Here is a 14,771-nt window from a genome sequence, read left to right on the forward strand (position 1 = left end):
GTCCACTGCTAACTATTGACACCAAATGGACAATCTTCAAATTAATTATCAGCCACTGACAGATAAAAAAGAAACTCAAAGCAGCTTTTCTACCAGCCCTATAAAACACTGTTCAAATGCCTTTTGAAGAGAAGCCTGACTAAATAGATTGCCTTTCACAGCATGGTGCAATACCTGCTAATTTTGGGTTTTCTGGAGGGCCTGCTCTGGCAGCAAATTTCAGACAACTGGCACATAGCAGATAACCAAATTCAGCAACAATCAGGATGTTATTATTTAACCATGTATTCCAGTGCACATTTTCACTAAAGAAATGAGATAATTAATGAATAGTTGCTCTGCTTTTGGATTTTAATGAGTAAGAATTCCAGGTCTAACTTGAAATTTGAAAAGAAAAAGAATCCTCCAGAGTCCCTTTGAAAGCAACAACAATGTAAAACTCTTCTTATAGCTAGAAATTTGACAATGTGATTGTGACATTTTGGGCCTCACCCAGACCAGGAAGGGGTTCTATCACCACCTGCCTTCTGATGGTGGGCGCTGTAATATTATGCTGCTATGGTTCAGAGCTCTAACACCAGGAACCAGCCCACAAGCATAAAGTCTCACCCTGGCTTCCTAGATACTCTATGCAGGATGACTCCAACAGCCTTTCTGGTCCCACATCTGCCTAAATCCATCCCCCAAGTTCTTAGCTACCAGATACTCTGATATTTCCCTTCTGGTTCATCACTGCCCACAGTTATCAGTTCACTGGGGGCTGCCCAGTCCACCCAGACTGCACAACAGTAAAAATAAACAATGGAAATAAACAAAGAAAAAACAAACAAACAATAGAAAATTCACAGTCAAAGATGAAATAGTAAGAAAAAGCAAACACATACAAGTTACATAGAAAATAACCATAAAAAGGCAACCTCAGCATTATCTCCTGTAAATGTAAACTAACTTGTTTCTCTTTGCAGTTGGCTGAATGAGAAGTAGGACTGAGTTGACTTGCAGACTCTAAAGTTTTACATTGTTTTGTTTTTGAGTGAGTCTATTTACAAAAAAAAAAAACTACATTTTGACGTTGGCATTTGCATGATAAAGAGATTGCCTTACGTATTTGTTATGAGATGATTGAAAAATATTTATCATTTTTAGTGCAAATATTTGTAGCAAATATTTTCAGGGAGTGCACAATATACTTTGTATTCTGTGTTTGTAACTGAATGGGTATGCCGTATAACTCCTTTTCTAAGCGAATTTTTTTAGTTAAAAAAAGGGAAGCACAGAGCAGGGGTTCGGCTTTGAATGGGTATAGAAAGGGGAGAGGTGGGACACAGCCCTTCCCCCCCAACAGAGGAGCAAGGGGAGCAGCAGGCCGAAGGGAAGAAGCAGGCACAGAGTCTCTCCGCCTCTGGCCATGTGCTCTCTCGCAGCCTTGCTGGCGGTGCCACACTTGCTGGTCTGGCCCAATGGCAGCAAGCTGCAGCCACGCTGCCCAGCCTAGGCATGCAGCTCCTTCCAGGCCAGATACTCCTCCCCTGGCCCTCCCAAATAATGGTGGAAGGAATGGGCTGTGGGGGAGTGAAGGGTCCGGGCTAGGGGTGGCTATGTGAGGGGTGGTCACAGGGGTTACTCCCTGACTCCCAGTTCTCTCCACCAAGAACATTTCCCCACCTGGTTGCTGTTCCCAGCCCATCAGGGTAACAGACTGGCGGCTTGGGACTTTGTTACTTAGGTTTAACCTCCGTGCCTGCAAGACATCAAGGTAAAAAACCATCTTGGCCTGCCAGCCAGCCTTCTATGGCCCAGAGTCAAAGTTGCATGACCTCTTTTATATGGGTCAGCTTATGAAGGTTATAAAAATATTCCATTTTTACTTATCCATCTGGGGGGCGGTCAGCTTATAAACAAACCAGCTTATGATCAAGTATATACGGTATTAGAAAATGTAGAAAAACATCAAAAATGTTTAATAAATTTCAATTTGTATTCTATGGTTTAATTGTGATTAATCACACTGTTAATTTTTTTGAGTTAATCGCGTGAGTTAACTGTGATTAATCGGCAGCCCTAATCAATACAAAATAACATAGTATATAGCCATTTGATTCAATTGTTTATTCTGTGTGGTTCAAACCTCCAGTTCTCCCTTTGGGGTTTCTGGACCCCGATTGTCACAGAGATTCTTCTAGATATAAGTTTAGAATAACAAGCAAATGTCTTGTCTTGTCCTTTAGATAGCTCTAATCCTGCATATTCTACTGTTTTTGGCATAGCCCTTATTAAACATGCATCAAAAGGAAGTGGTGAAGAGCATGCTTATTAGCACAGTAATTTGAACTGTGTATGCTTGCAATTGACCAGGCTATGCAAGGAGACAGAGTTAATGTTGACAAAATAGAACATTGTCACAGGATAATGAGCTTTTCTTGATGCCTAATTACTGAGACAAAGATGAGGTTTAATGTTAGTGTATAGCACTGTCATAACCTGAGCTGTTGTGGGAGGCATCCATGGTGTTTCCTAAAATTGACCTGTGTGGCACTGATCGTCTCTCTCTATTCTGTAAAAATAGCATGTTGAAGTTTTCATGTTAGTTGTCTCCCATTTATTTTCAGAGCAAATGTAAGGAATGCAAGCCAAAATATCAAAAGTACATTTAAAGAATATATAGATGTATTCAAGTCAGCAGGACCTGATTAAATTCATCCTAGCATACTTAAGGAACTAGTTGAAGCAATCCCACAATCATTATCAATCATCTTGATTATCACGGCTGGTGAATGGGTGAGGTCCCAGAAGACTGGAAAAGGGAAAACTACCTATCTTTAAAAAGGAGAACAAAAAGGACCCAGGGAATTATAGACTAGTCAGCCTAACTTGATACCCAAAAAGATAGTTGTTTAATAATTTGTTCCACTAATTTGTAAGGGTCTGGAAGATAATAGGATTTTAAGGAATAGCCAGAATGGATTTGTCAAGAACAAATCATGCCAAATCAACCTTATTTCCTTCTTTGACAGGGTTACTAACTTAGTGAGGAAGCATTAGATGTGATGTATCTTGATTTTAGTAAGGCTTTTGGCACAGTCCCGCATGGCATTCACAAACTAGGGAAGTGTCTAGATGAAATCACTGTAAGATGGGTGCATAACTGTTTGAAAGACCATACTCAAAGAGCAGTTGTCAATGGTTTGCTATCTAATGGGGGGACATATCTAGCTGGGCTCCATAGTGGTCTGTCTTGGGTTTGGTACTATTCAATATTTTCATTAATGCCTTGGATAATGAAGTGGAGAGTATGCTTATAAAATTTGCAGATGACACCAAGCTGGGAGGGGTTGCACGCACTTCGGAGGATTAGAATTCAAAATGACCTGGACAAATTAGAGAGTTGGTCTAAAATCAATAAGATTAAATTCAGTAAAGACAAATGCAAAATCCTTCACTTAGGAAGGAAAAATCAAATGGACAACTATAAAATGGGAAGTAACTAGTTAGATAGGAGCACTGCTGGAAAGGATCTCAGGGATATAGTGGATCACAAATTTAATATGAGTCAACAATGTAGTGCAGCTGCAAAAAAGGCTAATATCATTCTGGGTGTACTAACAAGAGTGTAATATGTAAGACATGGGAAGTCATTGTACTCAGCTGGAGTACTGTGTCCAGTTGTGGGCACCACACTTTAGGAAAGATGGGGTCACACTTGAGAAGGTCCAGAGGAGATCAATAAAAACAATGAAGGTTTAGAAAACCTGACCTAGGAGGAAAGATGAAAAAACTGAGTATGGTTTAGTCTTGAGAAAAGAAGAATGAGAGGGGCCTGATAAGTCTTCAAATATGTTGAGGGCTGTTATGAAGAGGATGGTGATCAATTCATCTCCATGTCCACTGAAGGTAGGACAAGAAGTAATGGGCTTAATCTACAGCAAAGGAGATTTAGGTTAGGGAAAAAACCACTTTCTGGAAAGTAGTTAAGCTTCCAAAGTTAAACAGATTTCCACAGGAGGTTGTTAAATCCCCATCATTGGAGGTTCATTCAACACAGGGCCTTAGAGAAGAAAGGCAGAGAAAAATAAGGGGACCCTAAGAGTTCCAGCAGTCACAAAACTCTTGGTTACAGCTTGGTAGAACTCTGTCTAGATAACATATGCCAAAGAGCTACAAAGATTAACTTCCTAGAACTCCTGACACTAGAGAAGATGTGGAAAAGCACAGCTGAACCTGAGTGGTCTGAGGACATTTTTTTTTTCTTTATCCACAGGGATTACATCAGGCAGTGAATGGTTTGGGATGGTATTACCATAATTTTAAAAGAGATTACATAAAAGCAGCAAAATACTGGTTGAAAGCTGAAGAAATGGGCAATCCAGATGCATCCTATAACCTGGGTGCTCTGCATTTAGATGGGATTTACCCAGGAGTGCCCGGCAGAAATCGAGTAAGTAAATAGTGTGTGATTTCTTATTACAGGGTCTGGTTTACAAATATTGGCTTTACTCTTTAAGATTCTATGTTTACTTAAGGGGAGCATATTCTGCTACCCTTGATCACAGTGAGTCGAGCATTTTCTTGTACAAAGGCCCATTGAAGTCGGGGCACTGCTTCTGGAGTGCAGCACTACTTAGCGTAATATGATCACAATCTGCTTCATGCCTGCTGCAGATGTGTTTTCATTCCTCTGACCTGTGTAGTTCTACCTCAAGAGTACCACTGTCTCTTTAAGAGTAAAAAACAAGTCCCATTAAAAATGAGATACAATAATCAAATTTGGTGTTTATTTAAAAAGTTGTTTTATACCTTCTTGAGGGCCAGATTCTGCCTTCATTACTCCTGTAGAATAGCTCTTGACTTCAGAAGTAGCCGCACTGACTTCCACAGTACTTTACATGGAGCAGAGCACTGTCCAGTGTGGTTAAGGGCTACATAATCTGCGCTAGAACTTTTGAGCAGTTACACAGCACTCATATCGAAGCTGCTATTGTGAAAAAAAAAACAAATCCAAGACAAATTTTAATTAAATTTCCCTTTCAAAGTCTGAGTTAATGTGGCCCTCATAGACCTACATATTTTATTTTTGTCTTTCTAAGCCAGGACCTAAGGACTTAATTGTGTGTGTGTATATATATATATATATATATATAAAGAAAAAATAATGCTCTTTTTCCAGCCGAGGATAGTGTTATTTTGACGGATAATTTTTATGACCAATCACATTGTTTATCGTTCAGAATGCTAAAATAAAAGTTATCAAACCTCATGGTTCAGACTAATGGAGGCATTCGAGAGCGTGACTAGTGCCTCAGTCAGTGAGCATATATGCTGCAGACAGCAGCCAGAGCTACCCAGAAAATGGTGGCAAGCATATTTCTCCTACCCAGGGGACAAAAATACATAGTACATAATAATGGCCTGCCCGTAATAATACAATTCCAAGTTAATAACAGCCCCTGCAAAAGCACTGTATGGTCCTGTATTACTTCATTCACCAAAAGCCTGAGAAAAGAGACATGCTGCTGTGTGCTCTGAAAGTTAATAAAACCAGGCTCTGTTGGATCGAATGAGGGAGCTAGTTCCAGAGTCCGGGACCCCTGACAAAAATACCAGATCTCCATTTTACAGCAGATGTTGCTCGTTAGAAGTTCCTGGATTAAAGAAATTGTTTAGTTGTGGTTGCTGTTGCTTTATTACAACTACTGTATAAAACTTACTGATTATGAGAACTGGATATTCTCTCAGTTCCCCCCTCCTTCTGCAGTTCTGTTCTGTCCTGCTGAGACTGTATTGCCTTATACAAACTAGCTTCATATGCTTGGGAAATTATGGGCCTGATCCCGGAGCCCATGCTCTTGTGTAGTTCATGAAAGTCACTGGGACTACTCACACACTAAAGTCTCCAGGATTGGACGCTCTGTTCTTGCCAATCATGCAAATGATTTCTCAGATGTTAGAGAGCAAGCTTTGTTCCAGCAGTCTGTGACATTGGCAAAAACAGCTCCCCTAATTCACCACTTTTGTAACAACACTGAAAGCTGTCGTGTAGACAGGACTGCATTGTTTTTACCACTAAAGGTGAATGTAAGGTTCGATAGCCTGGAGGATAAAATGCCTGTACCCTCTCTCTACACTCCAACTTCCACTGCTGCTATCACTGACAGTGACTTACTGGTCCATTTTTGTCAGTGTCAACTAAGGTGGCCAGATGTCCCGATTTCATAAGGATAGTCCCGATATTTGTTGCTTTGTCTTATATAGGCACCTATTACCCCCTACCCCATCCTGATTTTTCACGTCTGGTCACCCTAGTGTCAACAAAACCACACTGTATGGCACCAGAGGCCTGTTGTACATTTTATATATTCATCTACCTGATAAACATGCTACCACAATTTCAGCTTTAAAGAACTTCCAACCTAACCTAGTAAGGTGGTAGAAGAAAGAAATTCATTTCACCCATCTGCACAGAAAGTGATTAAACTGACTGGTTTCATTAGCCAGGCTGCCATTGTTTATCTATCTATCTATTTTTTAAATGAAGCAAATACAGCGAAATAGTAATTCCCAAGGAGGTTGCCATTTTTATCTTGTTTCTTTGCAGACACTAGCTGCCGAGTACTTCTATAAAGCTGCCCAAGGTGGACACATAGAAGGGACCATACGATGTTCTCTGTATTACATCACAGGAAATATGGAAAACTTTGCTAGAGATCCAGAAAAAGCTGTAATGTAAGAAATGAAACCCTTTTTTATAAGGAAAATCTTATTTTTTAAACCAATGATGATTCAGATCATGAAAAAAAATCATTTCAGTTATGGCAGGTTCTCTATTCTTCAATCTAAAAAATTTGCATCTTTCTTCTTGAGAAACTGTTCCATTGCAATAATACTTGCTCCACTTGAATGTGTGCATATCTTAATGTTTAGGAAATAGTTAAGCCTTCATTTTCAGAGATGCTGAGCACCTGCAGCTACCTCCTAGAATTGCAGGTGCTTCGCATATCTGAAACTCAAGTTGTTGCTGCCCATTATCCCAGAAAGTCTTTTAGTTGATGAAACTATTCACGTGAAATCCACGTCTACTGGTTTGTTAAAGGATATCTAATTCACAGCTTTGTAACAAGAGGTGAGACCTGCATTTTCCAATACCACTGAGGCCTTGTAGTTTCTTAGCACCTAGAGCAATTGCGTCATTTTTCTCCAAAAAGAAAAAGTAATTTTATCAGCAAAACTATAGGACCATATGCTGTCCTAAATCTTTGCAGTGAACTTCCATGGATACTAATGAGAATTCCATGCAAAGATGTGCACAAGTTCAGGGGTTCTCAAACTTCATTGCACCACAACCCCTTTCTGACAACAAAAATTACAACATGACCCTAAGAGGGGGGATCGAAGCCTGAGCCTGCCCTGGGCCGGGGGCCAGAGCCAAAGCCCAAGCTCCACCACGGGTAGGAGAGGCCAAAGCCATAGCCCAAGGGCTTTAGCTCCAGGCTGGGGGTCTGTAACCTTGAGCCCCACCACCAAGGGTTGAAGTCCTCAGGCTTAGGCTTCAGCCCCAGGCAGTGGGGCTCAGGCTTGGGCTTTGGCCCTGGGCCCCAGCAAATCTAATGCCAGTCCTGACGACTCACAGTTTGAGAACTGCTGCACTAGTTCAACCAGAAGCTGTGGTCTTGATGCAGGACTTACTGGGTGAAATTCTATGGCCTGTGATATACAGGAGGTCAGACTAGATGTTCTAATGCAATGGTTCTCAACCAGGGGTATGTATATCCCTGGGGGTATGCAGAAGTCTTCCAAGGGGTACATCAACTCATCTAGATATTACCTAGTTTCACAACAGGCTACATAAAAAGCACTAGCGAAGTTAATACAAACTAAAATTTCATACAGACAGTGACTGGTTTATACTGCTCTGTATACTATACACTGAAATGTAAGTGCAATATTTATATTCCATTCAATTTATTTTATAATGATATGGTACAAATGAGAAAGTAAGCTATTTTTCAGTAATAGTGTGCTGTGACATTTGTATTTGTCTGATTTTGTAAACAAGTAGTCTTTAAGTGAAGGTACACAAGACAAATCAGACTCGTCAAAGGGGTACAGTAGTCTAGAAAGGTTGAGAACCACTGTAATCTAATGACCCCTTTTGCCCTTAAAAATCTATGAATTAGTAGAAGTTAGGCTACTTTGCCACCTATACCTGCATAGAGCCCAATTCATAACCAGTGTATACATTGCCACTTTTTGGTATGTTGAATTTGACCTGGAGTTTTGTTTTGATGCGGTACCAAAATTTCCATTAAAAATGTTACAGAAATAAAATATTACCTTAGGACATTTCAACATTACTACTGCATCAGGGGCTAAATACAGGATAGAAATGTATGCCTTTAATGACAAAGTCCTATTGGTCCCAATAGGAATAGCACTGGACTATGGTGTGTGAAATGTTCATTTATTGTCATGTTTCTTCTTTTACAGCTGGGCAAAACATATTGCAGAAAAAAATGGTTACTTAGGACATGTAATCAGAAAAGCTCTCAATGCCTATTTGGAATTGTCCTGGTAAGTTTGATCTGCACTGTCTGAAAACTAATTCATTGTTATGTATGTGATTTATTTTTATAAACTTTTTGTGGTAAAACAATGTAACATCTCCCTAACATACACCCAGGGTGAAATTATGACCCCTTGAAGTCAATAGGAAAACTTCTGTTTACTTTAATGGAGCTGGGATTTCACCCAGGAAGTCTTCCAGACATGAGAATAAATACAACTGAAATGAAACACACCAAAACCAGGACCATACAGAAAAGTTGTCTTTCACTGAACTGTAGACAAAGCACAATTATGGGTAGCTTTTTTTCAAACCTGGCCTCCTTCATTTATTTAGCTATTATGTGATCATCCAACAGCAGATAGGAATCCAACACAACACCCAAAGTGTGCAAACACAGTCACAAATGGTGGGTGAACACACTCATTCAAAGGGGCAGATATCAGCCTTGCCATATCATCTGTTTGCTTCCCCGAAACTACCACTATCACCTCAATCTTTTCTGGATTGAGCTTCAGCCACTTAATTCTCATCCATGACCCAGTCTCCCTCAAACACTGGGCTAGGCTTTCAACAGCACTGCTGGAATCAGGTGAAATGGATCTATAAATGGAGATTTAGATGTCTAACACATGCTGTGTACATACACGTGCAGACAGACATATTGATGTCAAAACAGTTCCCAAAAAACACTATTAAAACTTAGTATTATATTAAAGGGGTGTAGATGAGCAGACTCACCCCTGCAGCACCTCCTACTGGTCTCTCAGGGAATTAGCTCATTCCAGCTCCAGAGCACCCTCTGCAGGCCAGTGATCCACCTATCCTCTGGCCCTCATATCCCTCCCTGGACCCGATGCCCCTTTAACTGGGGTGCTGCCCGCTGGCAGAACCCCACCAATCTGGGACTCTCCTCCCCAGGGAACTCCCAACTCACTACCCCCACTTTGCCTCAATTTTGGCTACTGCCCAGTCTCCATCTAGCCCCCGTTCACTGGGGCAGAATGCACTATCAACCACTCATCATAGGCAAAGGGGTTTGGACCTGCTGCCTTTGCCTACCCCTGGGCTGCCCCCTGCAACCCCCAGTACCAGTTGGCCTTATGCTAATCCACAGCCTGAGGCTTTCTAGGCTGGAGCTCCCCAACTCCTCTGCCTTTCCGCAGCCCTGCTCTACTCAGGTACTCTGTCTCTAGCTCCCTGCAGCCAGGCCTTTCCCCCTCTGCAGGCAGAGAGAGACTGACTGGCCCTCTGGCTCACTGCCTCTTATAGGGGCCAGCTGGACCTGACTGGGGCATGGCCACAGCTGAGCCTACTTTCCCCAATCAGCCCAGGCTTTTTGCCCCAGCCACAGCCCTCTCCTGGGCTGTTTCAAGCCCTTCAGGGCTTTACAAGGGGTAAAGCAATCAGAATTGGGATCCCATTGTGCAAGGCAGTGTAAAAACATAGGAAAACACAATGCCTGTCACAAAAAGCCTAGAATCAAAAAGTCAAGACATACTTAGCTGCTTTTGAAAATATCAAAAGTGACTTAGCCACTCAGGAACCTAAGTCTCCTGGAATCTCTATGACACTTAGGCTCCCAAGTAACTTAGGTGCTTTTGAAAATTATACCCCACATCTTGTTCATTTATAGTAGCAGATAGTTCATTGATATCAGTCATTTTAATGCACCTGCTGGTTGCCACCTGCTTGTGCAGGTTTCCTTCAATTCTCTCTGCGGTAAATTTCTTCTCATATTACATGTTTTTATCCCATGATATTTAACTTTTTATCAGTAGCCCACATGTTTTCCTAATGGTTTCCAGGTGGATTTTGTGGCACTTCCTGTGGCATTTAACTGTAACATTCTCTTCTTCTCCCAAAACAATATTTTGCTTTCTTTTTATTCCACTTTCTTTCTGTTGTATAATTTTCTGATTTCATATTAGACACTTTTTTAATCAGTCCATGTGAATTTGTGTGGTACATTATTTCCAAAATATTCATGTAGCTCTGATGAGCTGGTATTTTGGGAGGTCATTCTGGAGTTTACAAAACAACATTTATGCTGCATCTGCACAATGGCGGCAAAATAGTTGCTTTTGCCCTGGGGCCTTTCTAGGTCTTTGTGAGAAGTAATCTGACAAAAAACCAAACAGCGAAAACTGTTACATCATATTTCATTCTCTCTTCATCATGTGTGTTTTCAGTTAGCGCTATTATTTTTAGTTTATCTACAATTTCCTCTAGAGACCTAAGCCTGGAGGCACCCAGAACCTACAGTGAGCTGCAGGGAAGACAAACACCTACTGCTGAGCTGAGATGCTCCTTGTCATGCTCAGCACTGTACACCTTGGTATCTCTAATCCTAGGCACATTGTTTTACACATTATTCTGTCCCAGGCATTGGTACAACAAGCTGACACTGACAGCAAATCTTCTTCCAAAACATAGAAACACATGCTATTACCTTAGCTGTGTTCTTCATTATAAAGAGCTTTGGTTATGTTTCCCCCAAAATTAAATAGGTTACAATGTCCAGCAAGCCAGCCAATGGAGTCTCAATGCAGCCTCTGAGTTTGTGCTTCACTTTTGCATGCATGCTCGTTTGCAGGCATAAGCATCTTAGTTTCTGCATGCAGGCACCAGAGCGTAAGGAGTGTCATACTTGATGAGGCCAGTGGTCCATCTAGTATCCTGCCCCTAGCAGTGGTTAGTCCTAAAAGAAGGATTATCTCCTAAAATATGGGGGTTTATCTTTCTGATGCAGGTTCGTGCAAATCAGACGACTTGACCTCTGTGTTCTGCGAATTGAAAGCACTCTCCAGTTTAGTTTTATGTGGCACTTTCTGATGTGCAAACCTTTAATAAGCCCTAATTGTTTATTTTAAACAGTGCCCTATTTTAGTCCCATTATTTTACAGGGTGCTAGAAAAGATGCCCGTGTGAAATAGGCCCGGTTCACCCAATTCTTCCTCAATTACCCCTAGGTCATTCCCACTGAAATCAATGGGAGTTCTGGGCAGATAGCTGAGAATGGAATGCTATGATGTCAGTGTCTCAACAGCTAGGAGTTGTAAGCTGGTTTCTGCAGGAGGGCCACCTGGCTCTTGATTTCCCACTACTATACATTTAGATTTCAGACAGCACAGAATGTTTAGACAGTCGTTTGCAAAGACTGGTGTTAGTTATGGAAGTCTTGCATTGTTCGATGTGTTGATCGTTCTCATCATTAGCTCACATTAAAACTCTCTGGTCTTGAATTTGTCTCCATTCATCTCACACAGAGGTGGAAACTTCAGTTTGTTGGAGAATTTAGTGCTGACATTGCTGCAGAGCTCGGGGAGTTTTTTACAGCTTGCTCCTAGACACATTGGGTCCCAATCTTACCGTACTCTTTTGCTGACCAAAATGTTTTGCATATGCTAGAGGTCTCTAACTGATCCGGTGGCCACTGGTAATCCTCAAAATACATGCGGGTCGAGCACTGAGAACTGACTAGTCATTTGGTGCTGACTCTCCTTGTCCCCGCTGTTTCTACAAGGCTTTAGACTCTTCACTGAAAAGGATGCTTTAAAATCCTATAGAAGCAGCAGGAAAACAGGAGTAAAGCCTGTTTATTTGCATGGGGCAGCTGGTACACAGTGCTGCACTCACTTTTTCATCTGTGCCTCAGTTTGCCCATCTGTAAATGGGGATAATGATATTGACCTCCTTTGTAAAGCACTTTTGAGACCTGCTGACGAAGAACGCTAGGTAATATCAGGATATTGTTATTATTTTATTATTTTAGGTCTCTTTGCTTAAGCCTCTGAAGTCATGCAATTATGTGAGAAATTTAATTTGCGTTTAAAAGACCACAAACCTGTTTCTAGCCTTCATGGTTGCAGAGAACAGCTTGGAAATGTGACTCCTAGAGGCTCTAAAACCAGAAAGCAAGCAAAATTCACCCCCCATTTTTAAAGCCAGTCTCATGATTTCTTGAGTAGGGCTTGGCCTTCATGAATGAAGGAGAAGAGGAAACAGGAGCTGCCCTCAGGATCAGTCATCAGTAGACTGCCAGTTACTGAAAATGTGACACAGACTTTTATTAGTTGTATTGCAATAGTTCCTGGAAGCCACAGCCAGGACTGAGGTGCCATTATGCTAGATGCTGATATATGTACATCATACACAAACAAAGAGCTTACAAGCTAGATAGACAAAATGTAGGAAAAAGGGATGGAGCATACAAGCAGAAGTAAAATTTGGCAAATGTAATGTTAGGTCCATATTGTGATGATGGTGGTGTGTGTGTGTGTGTGTGCGCGCGCGGAGTGTTTTTGTTTGTTTCAGGTTGCGGAGATGAAGCTCATTAAATACGTTATTTATAGAAGGGTTATTGTGTCTTGAAACAGGCCACTCCATCTCACTTAGTGTCATAATCCACCCTTGCACACCAAACATTCTTGCAGGTGCACTTTAAAAGAGTAGAACCTTACATGGAGCTGATTCTACCTCAAAGCAGAAGAGAAGATGCTTGAACCACACTAGACTAAATTCTATTCTGTTATACCAAATGTGGCCAGTAGATGTAGCTGTTGCATAGAATAGCCAATCATTTCTTTCTAAACCTTGCTCACAAATTCTGCTTGGCAAATGAATGTTTCAGAATTTATTTGGTTGTTCTAACTATAGCTAAATCCTGATGATTTCAGGGTTTTTTTTTATTTCTGTCCTCTGTTTTAGGCATGAAGCTCTTCTGTATTATGTTTTAGCCGCAGAGGCTGGGATTGAAGTATCACAGACAAACTTAGCACATATCTGTGAAGAGAGACCAGTAAGTAAATTTATTCATAATACATGGGCCTTTTAAATCATTAGTGATACTGTAATACTAATAACTTTCCTGTGATATAAATAGATCCACTCTTTTTCTTTCCAGGAACTAGCAAGAAGATACTTAGCTACTAATTGTGTTTGGCGATATTATAATTTCTCCATATCTCAGATCAATGCTCCCTCATTTGGTATGTATAGCAAACTTTTTATTATTTCAGGTATTAATAGGATTTCAGTTTTAATCATTACTTACAATGAGAATGTAACAACTATGTATACAGTGTGAAATTTTTATGCTAATGAGCAAATTAAGGAAAGAAAGGGAATGGGGGGTCTAGCTTTTTGCACTTTACACAACTTGAGTGTGGATAGCAAAATGGTTGTAAGCTACCTTTGCCCTTCCTTGGTTCTTGGACCACCAGGACTGGTCCCCCAGAAATATGCAGAGTAGCCTTTTCAGAAAGGAAACTTTAAATTAGAAACTCCTGCCATTCACACCTTTTTCTTTTATAACTGCAGTGTTCCAATAGGAATTTCAGTAGTAGAAATATATATCTCTTTGCAGGCTTAACTGTATCTTAATGCAGTTTGTCAGAGAATTTCCTTTTATTTTTTTTGTTAATGAATAACATTTTCAAAAGCACCTGAGTGACTTAAGAGCCTAAGTCTTATTTTCAGAAGTGACTAAATAACTGTTTCACATGCTGGAAAAAATGCCCTTAATGAAAGTACTTTATTGTGAGACACGTGAAGAGCTTAGTCTGTGTAGCTTATCAAAAAGAAGATCAAGAGATGACTTAATTATGGTGTGTAAGTACTTTCACAGGGAGAATATATGGGTACTAAAGGATTTTTTAATCTAGAAGAGAAAGACATAACAAGAACCAATGGCTGAAAGTTAGAAGTCAGACAAATTCAAGTCAGAAATAAGAAACACATTTGTAATAGTGAGGGTGACTGACCACTGGAACAAACCACCTAGGAGGGTGGTGGATTCTTCATCTCTTGAGGTCTTTAAATCAAGACTCCATGCCTTTCTGGAAGTTATGCTGTAGTAAAACACATGTTATTGGGCTCAATGCAGGGTAACTAGGAGAAATTCTATGGCCTGTGTTATGCAGGAGGTTAGAATAGAGGAGCTGTTGGTTACTTCGAGACTTAAAATCAATCTGTGACTTTCAATGAAGCTTAGTCTCCTAAGTCAGTTAGGAGCTTTTGAAAATTTTATCCTGTATTTAAAAACACTGATACAATTGCTATATTTCATTCTGAGACAATGTTTTGTTGTTATAAGTGTAGTATAATAATAATGCAAGCTATTCAATGAAACAGAAAAACAACATAGTATTTGAATCCAGTACCACACAGTTGGTACCTGTACCCAACTCAGTCCAGAGTGATTCACCCATTG

At 40.5% G+C, this 14,771-nt stretch overlaps 1 protein-coding gene across 1 annotated transcript in view; it reads left to right on the plus strand.

Moving 5' to 3' along the window:
* The window catches only part of SEL1L3 (SEL1L family member 3), a 71,466-nt gene that overhangs the window by 42,294 nt on the left and 14,401 nt on the right, over positions 1-14,771 (plus strand). Inside the window, exons 15-19 of the mRNA XM_032806623.2 lie at positions 4,259-4,435; positions 6,593-6,720; positions 8,482-8,565; positions 13,268-13,358; positions 13,464-13,548. Coding sequence (XP_032662514.1) covers positions 4,259-4,435; positions 6,593-6,720; positions 8,482-8,565; positions 13,268-13,358; positions 13,464-13,548 — 565 coding nt within the window. The remainder of the gene's footprint in view (positions 1-4,258; positions 4,436-6,592; positions 6,721-8,481; positions 8,566-13,267; positions 13,359-13,463; positions 13,549-14,771) is intronic.

This window comes from Chelonoidis abingdonii, chromosome 5 (assembly GCF_003597395.2).
Source record: "Chelonoidis abingdonii isolate Lonesome George chromosome 5, CheloAbing_2.0, whole genome shotgun sequence".
In the NCBI taxonomy this organism is placed as follows: domain Eukaryota; kingdom Metazoa; phylum Chordata; order Testudines; family Testudinidae; genus Chelonoidis; species Chelonoidis abingdonii.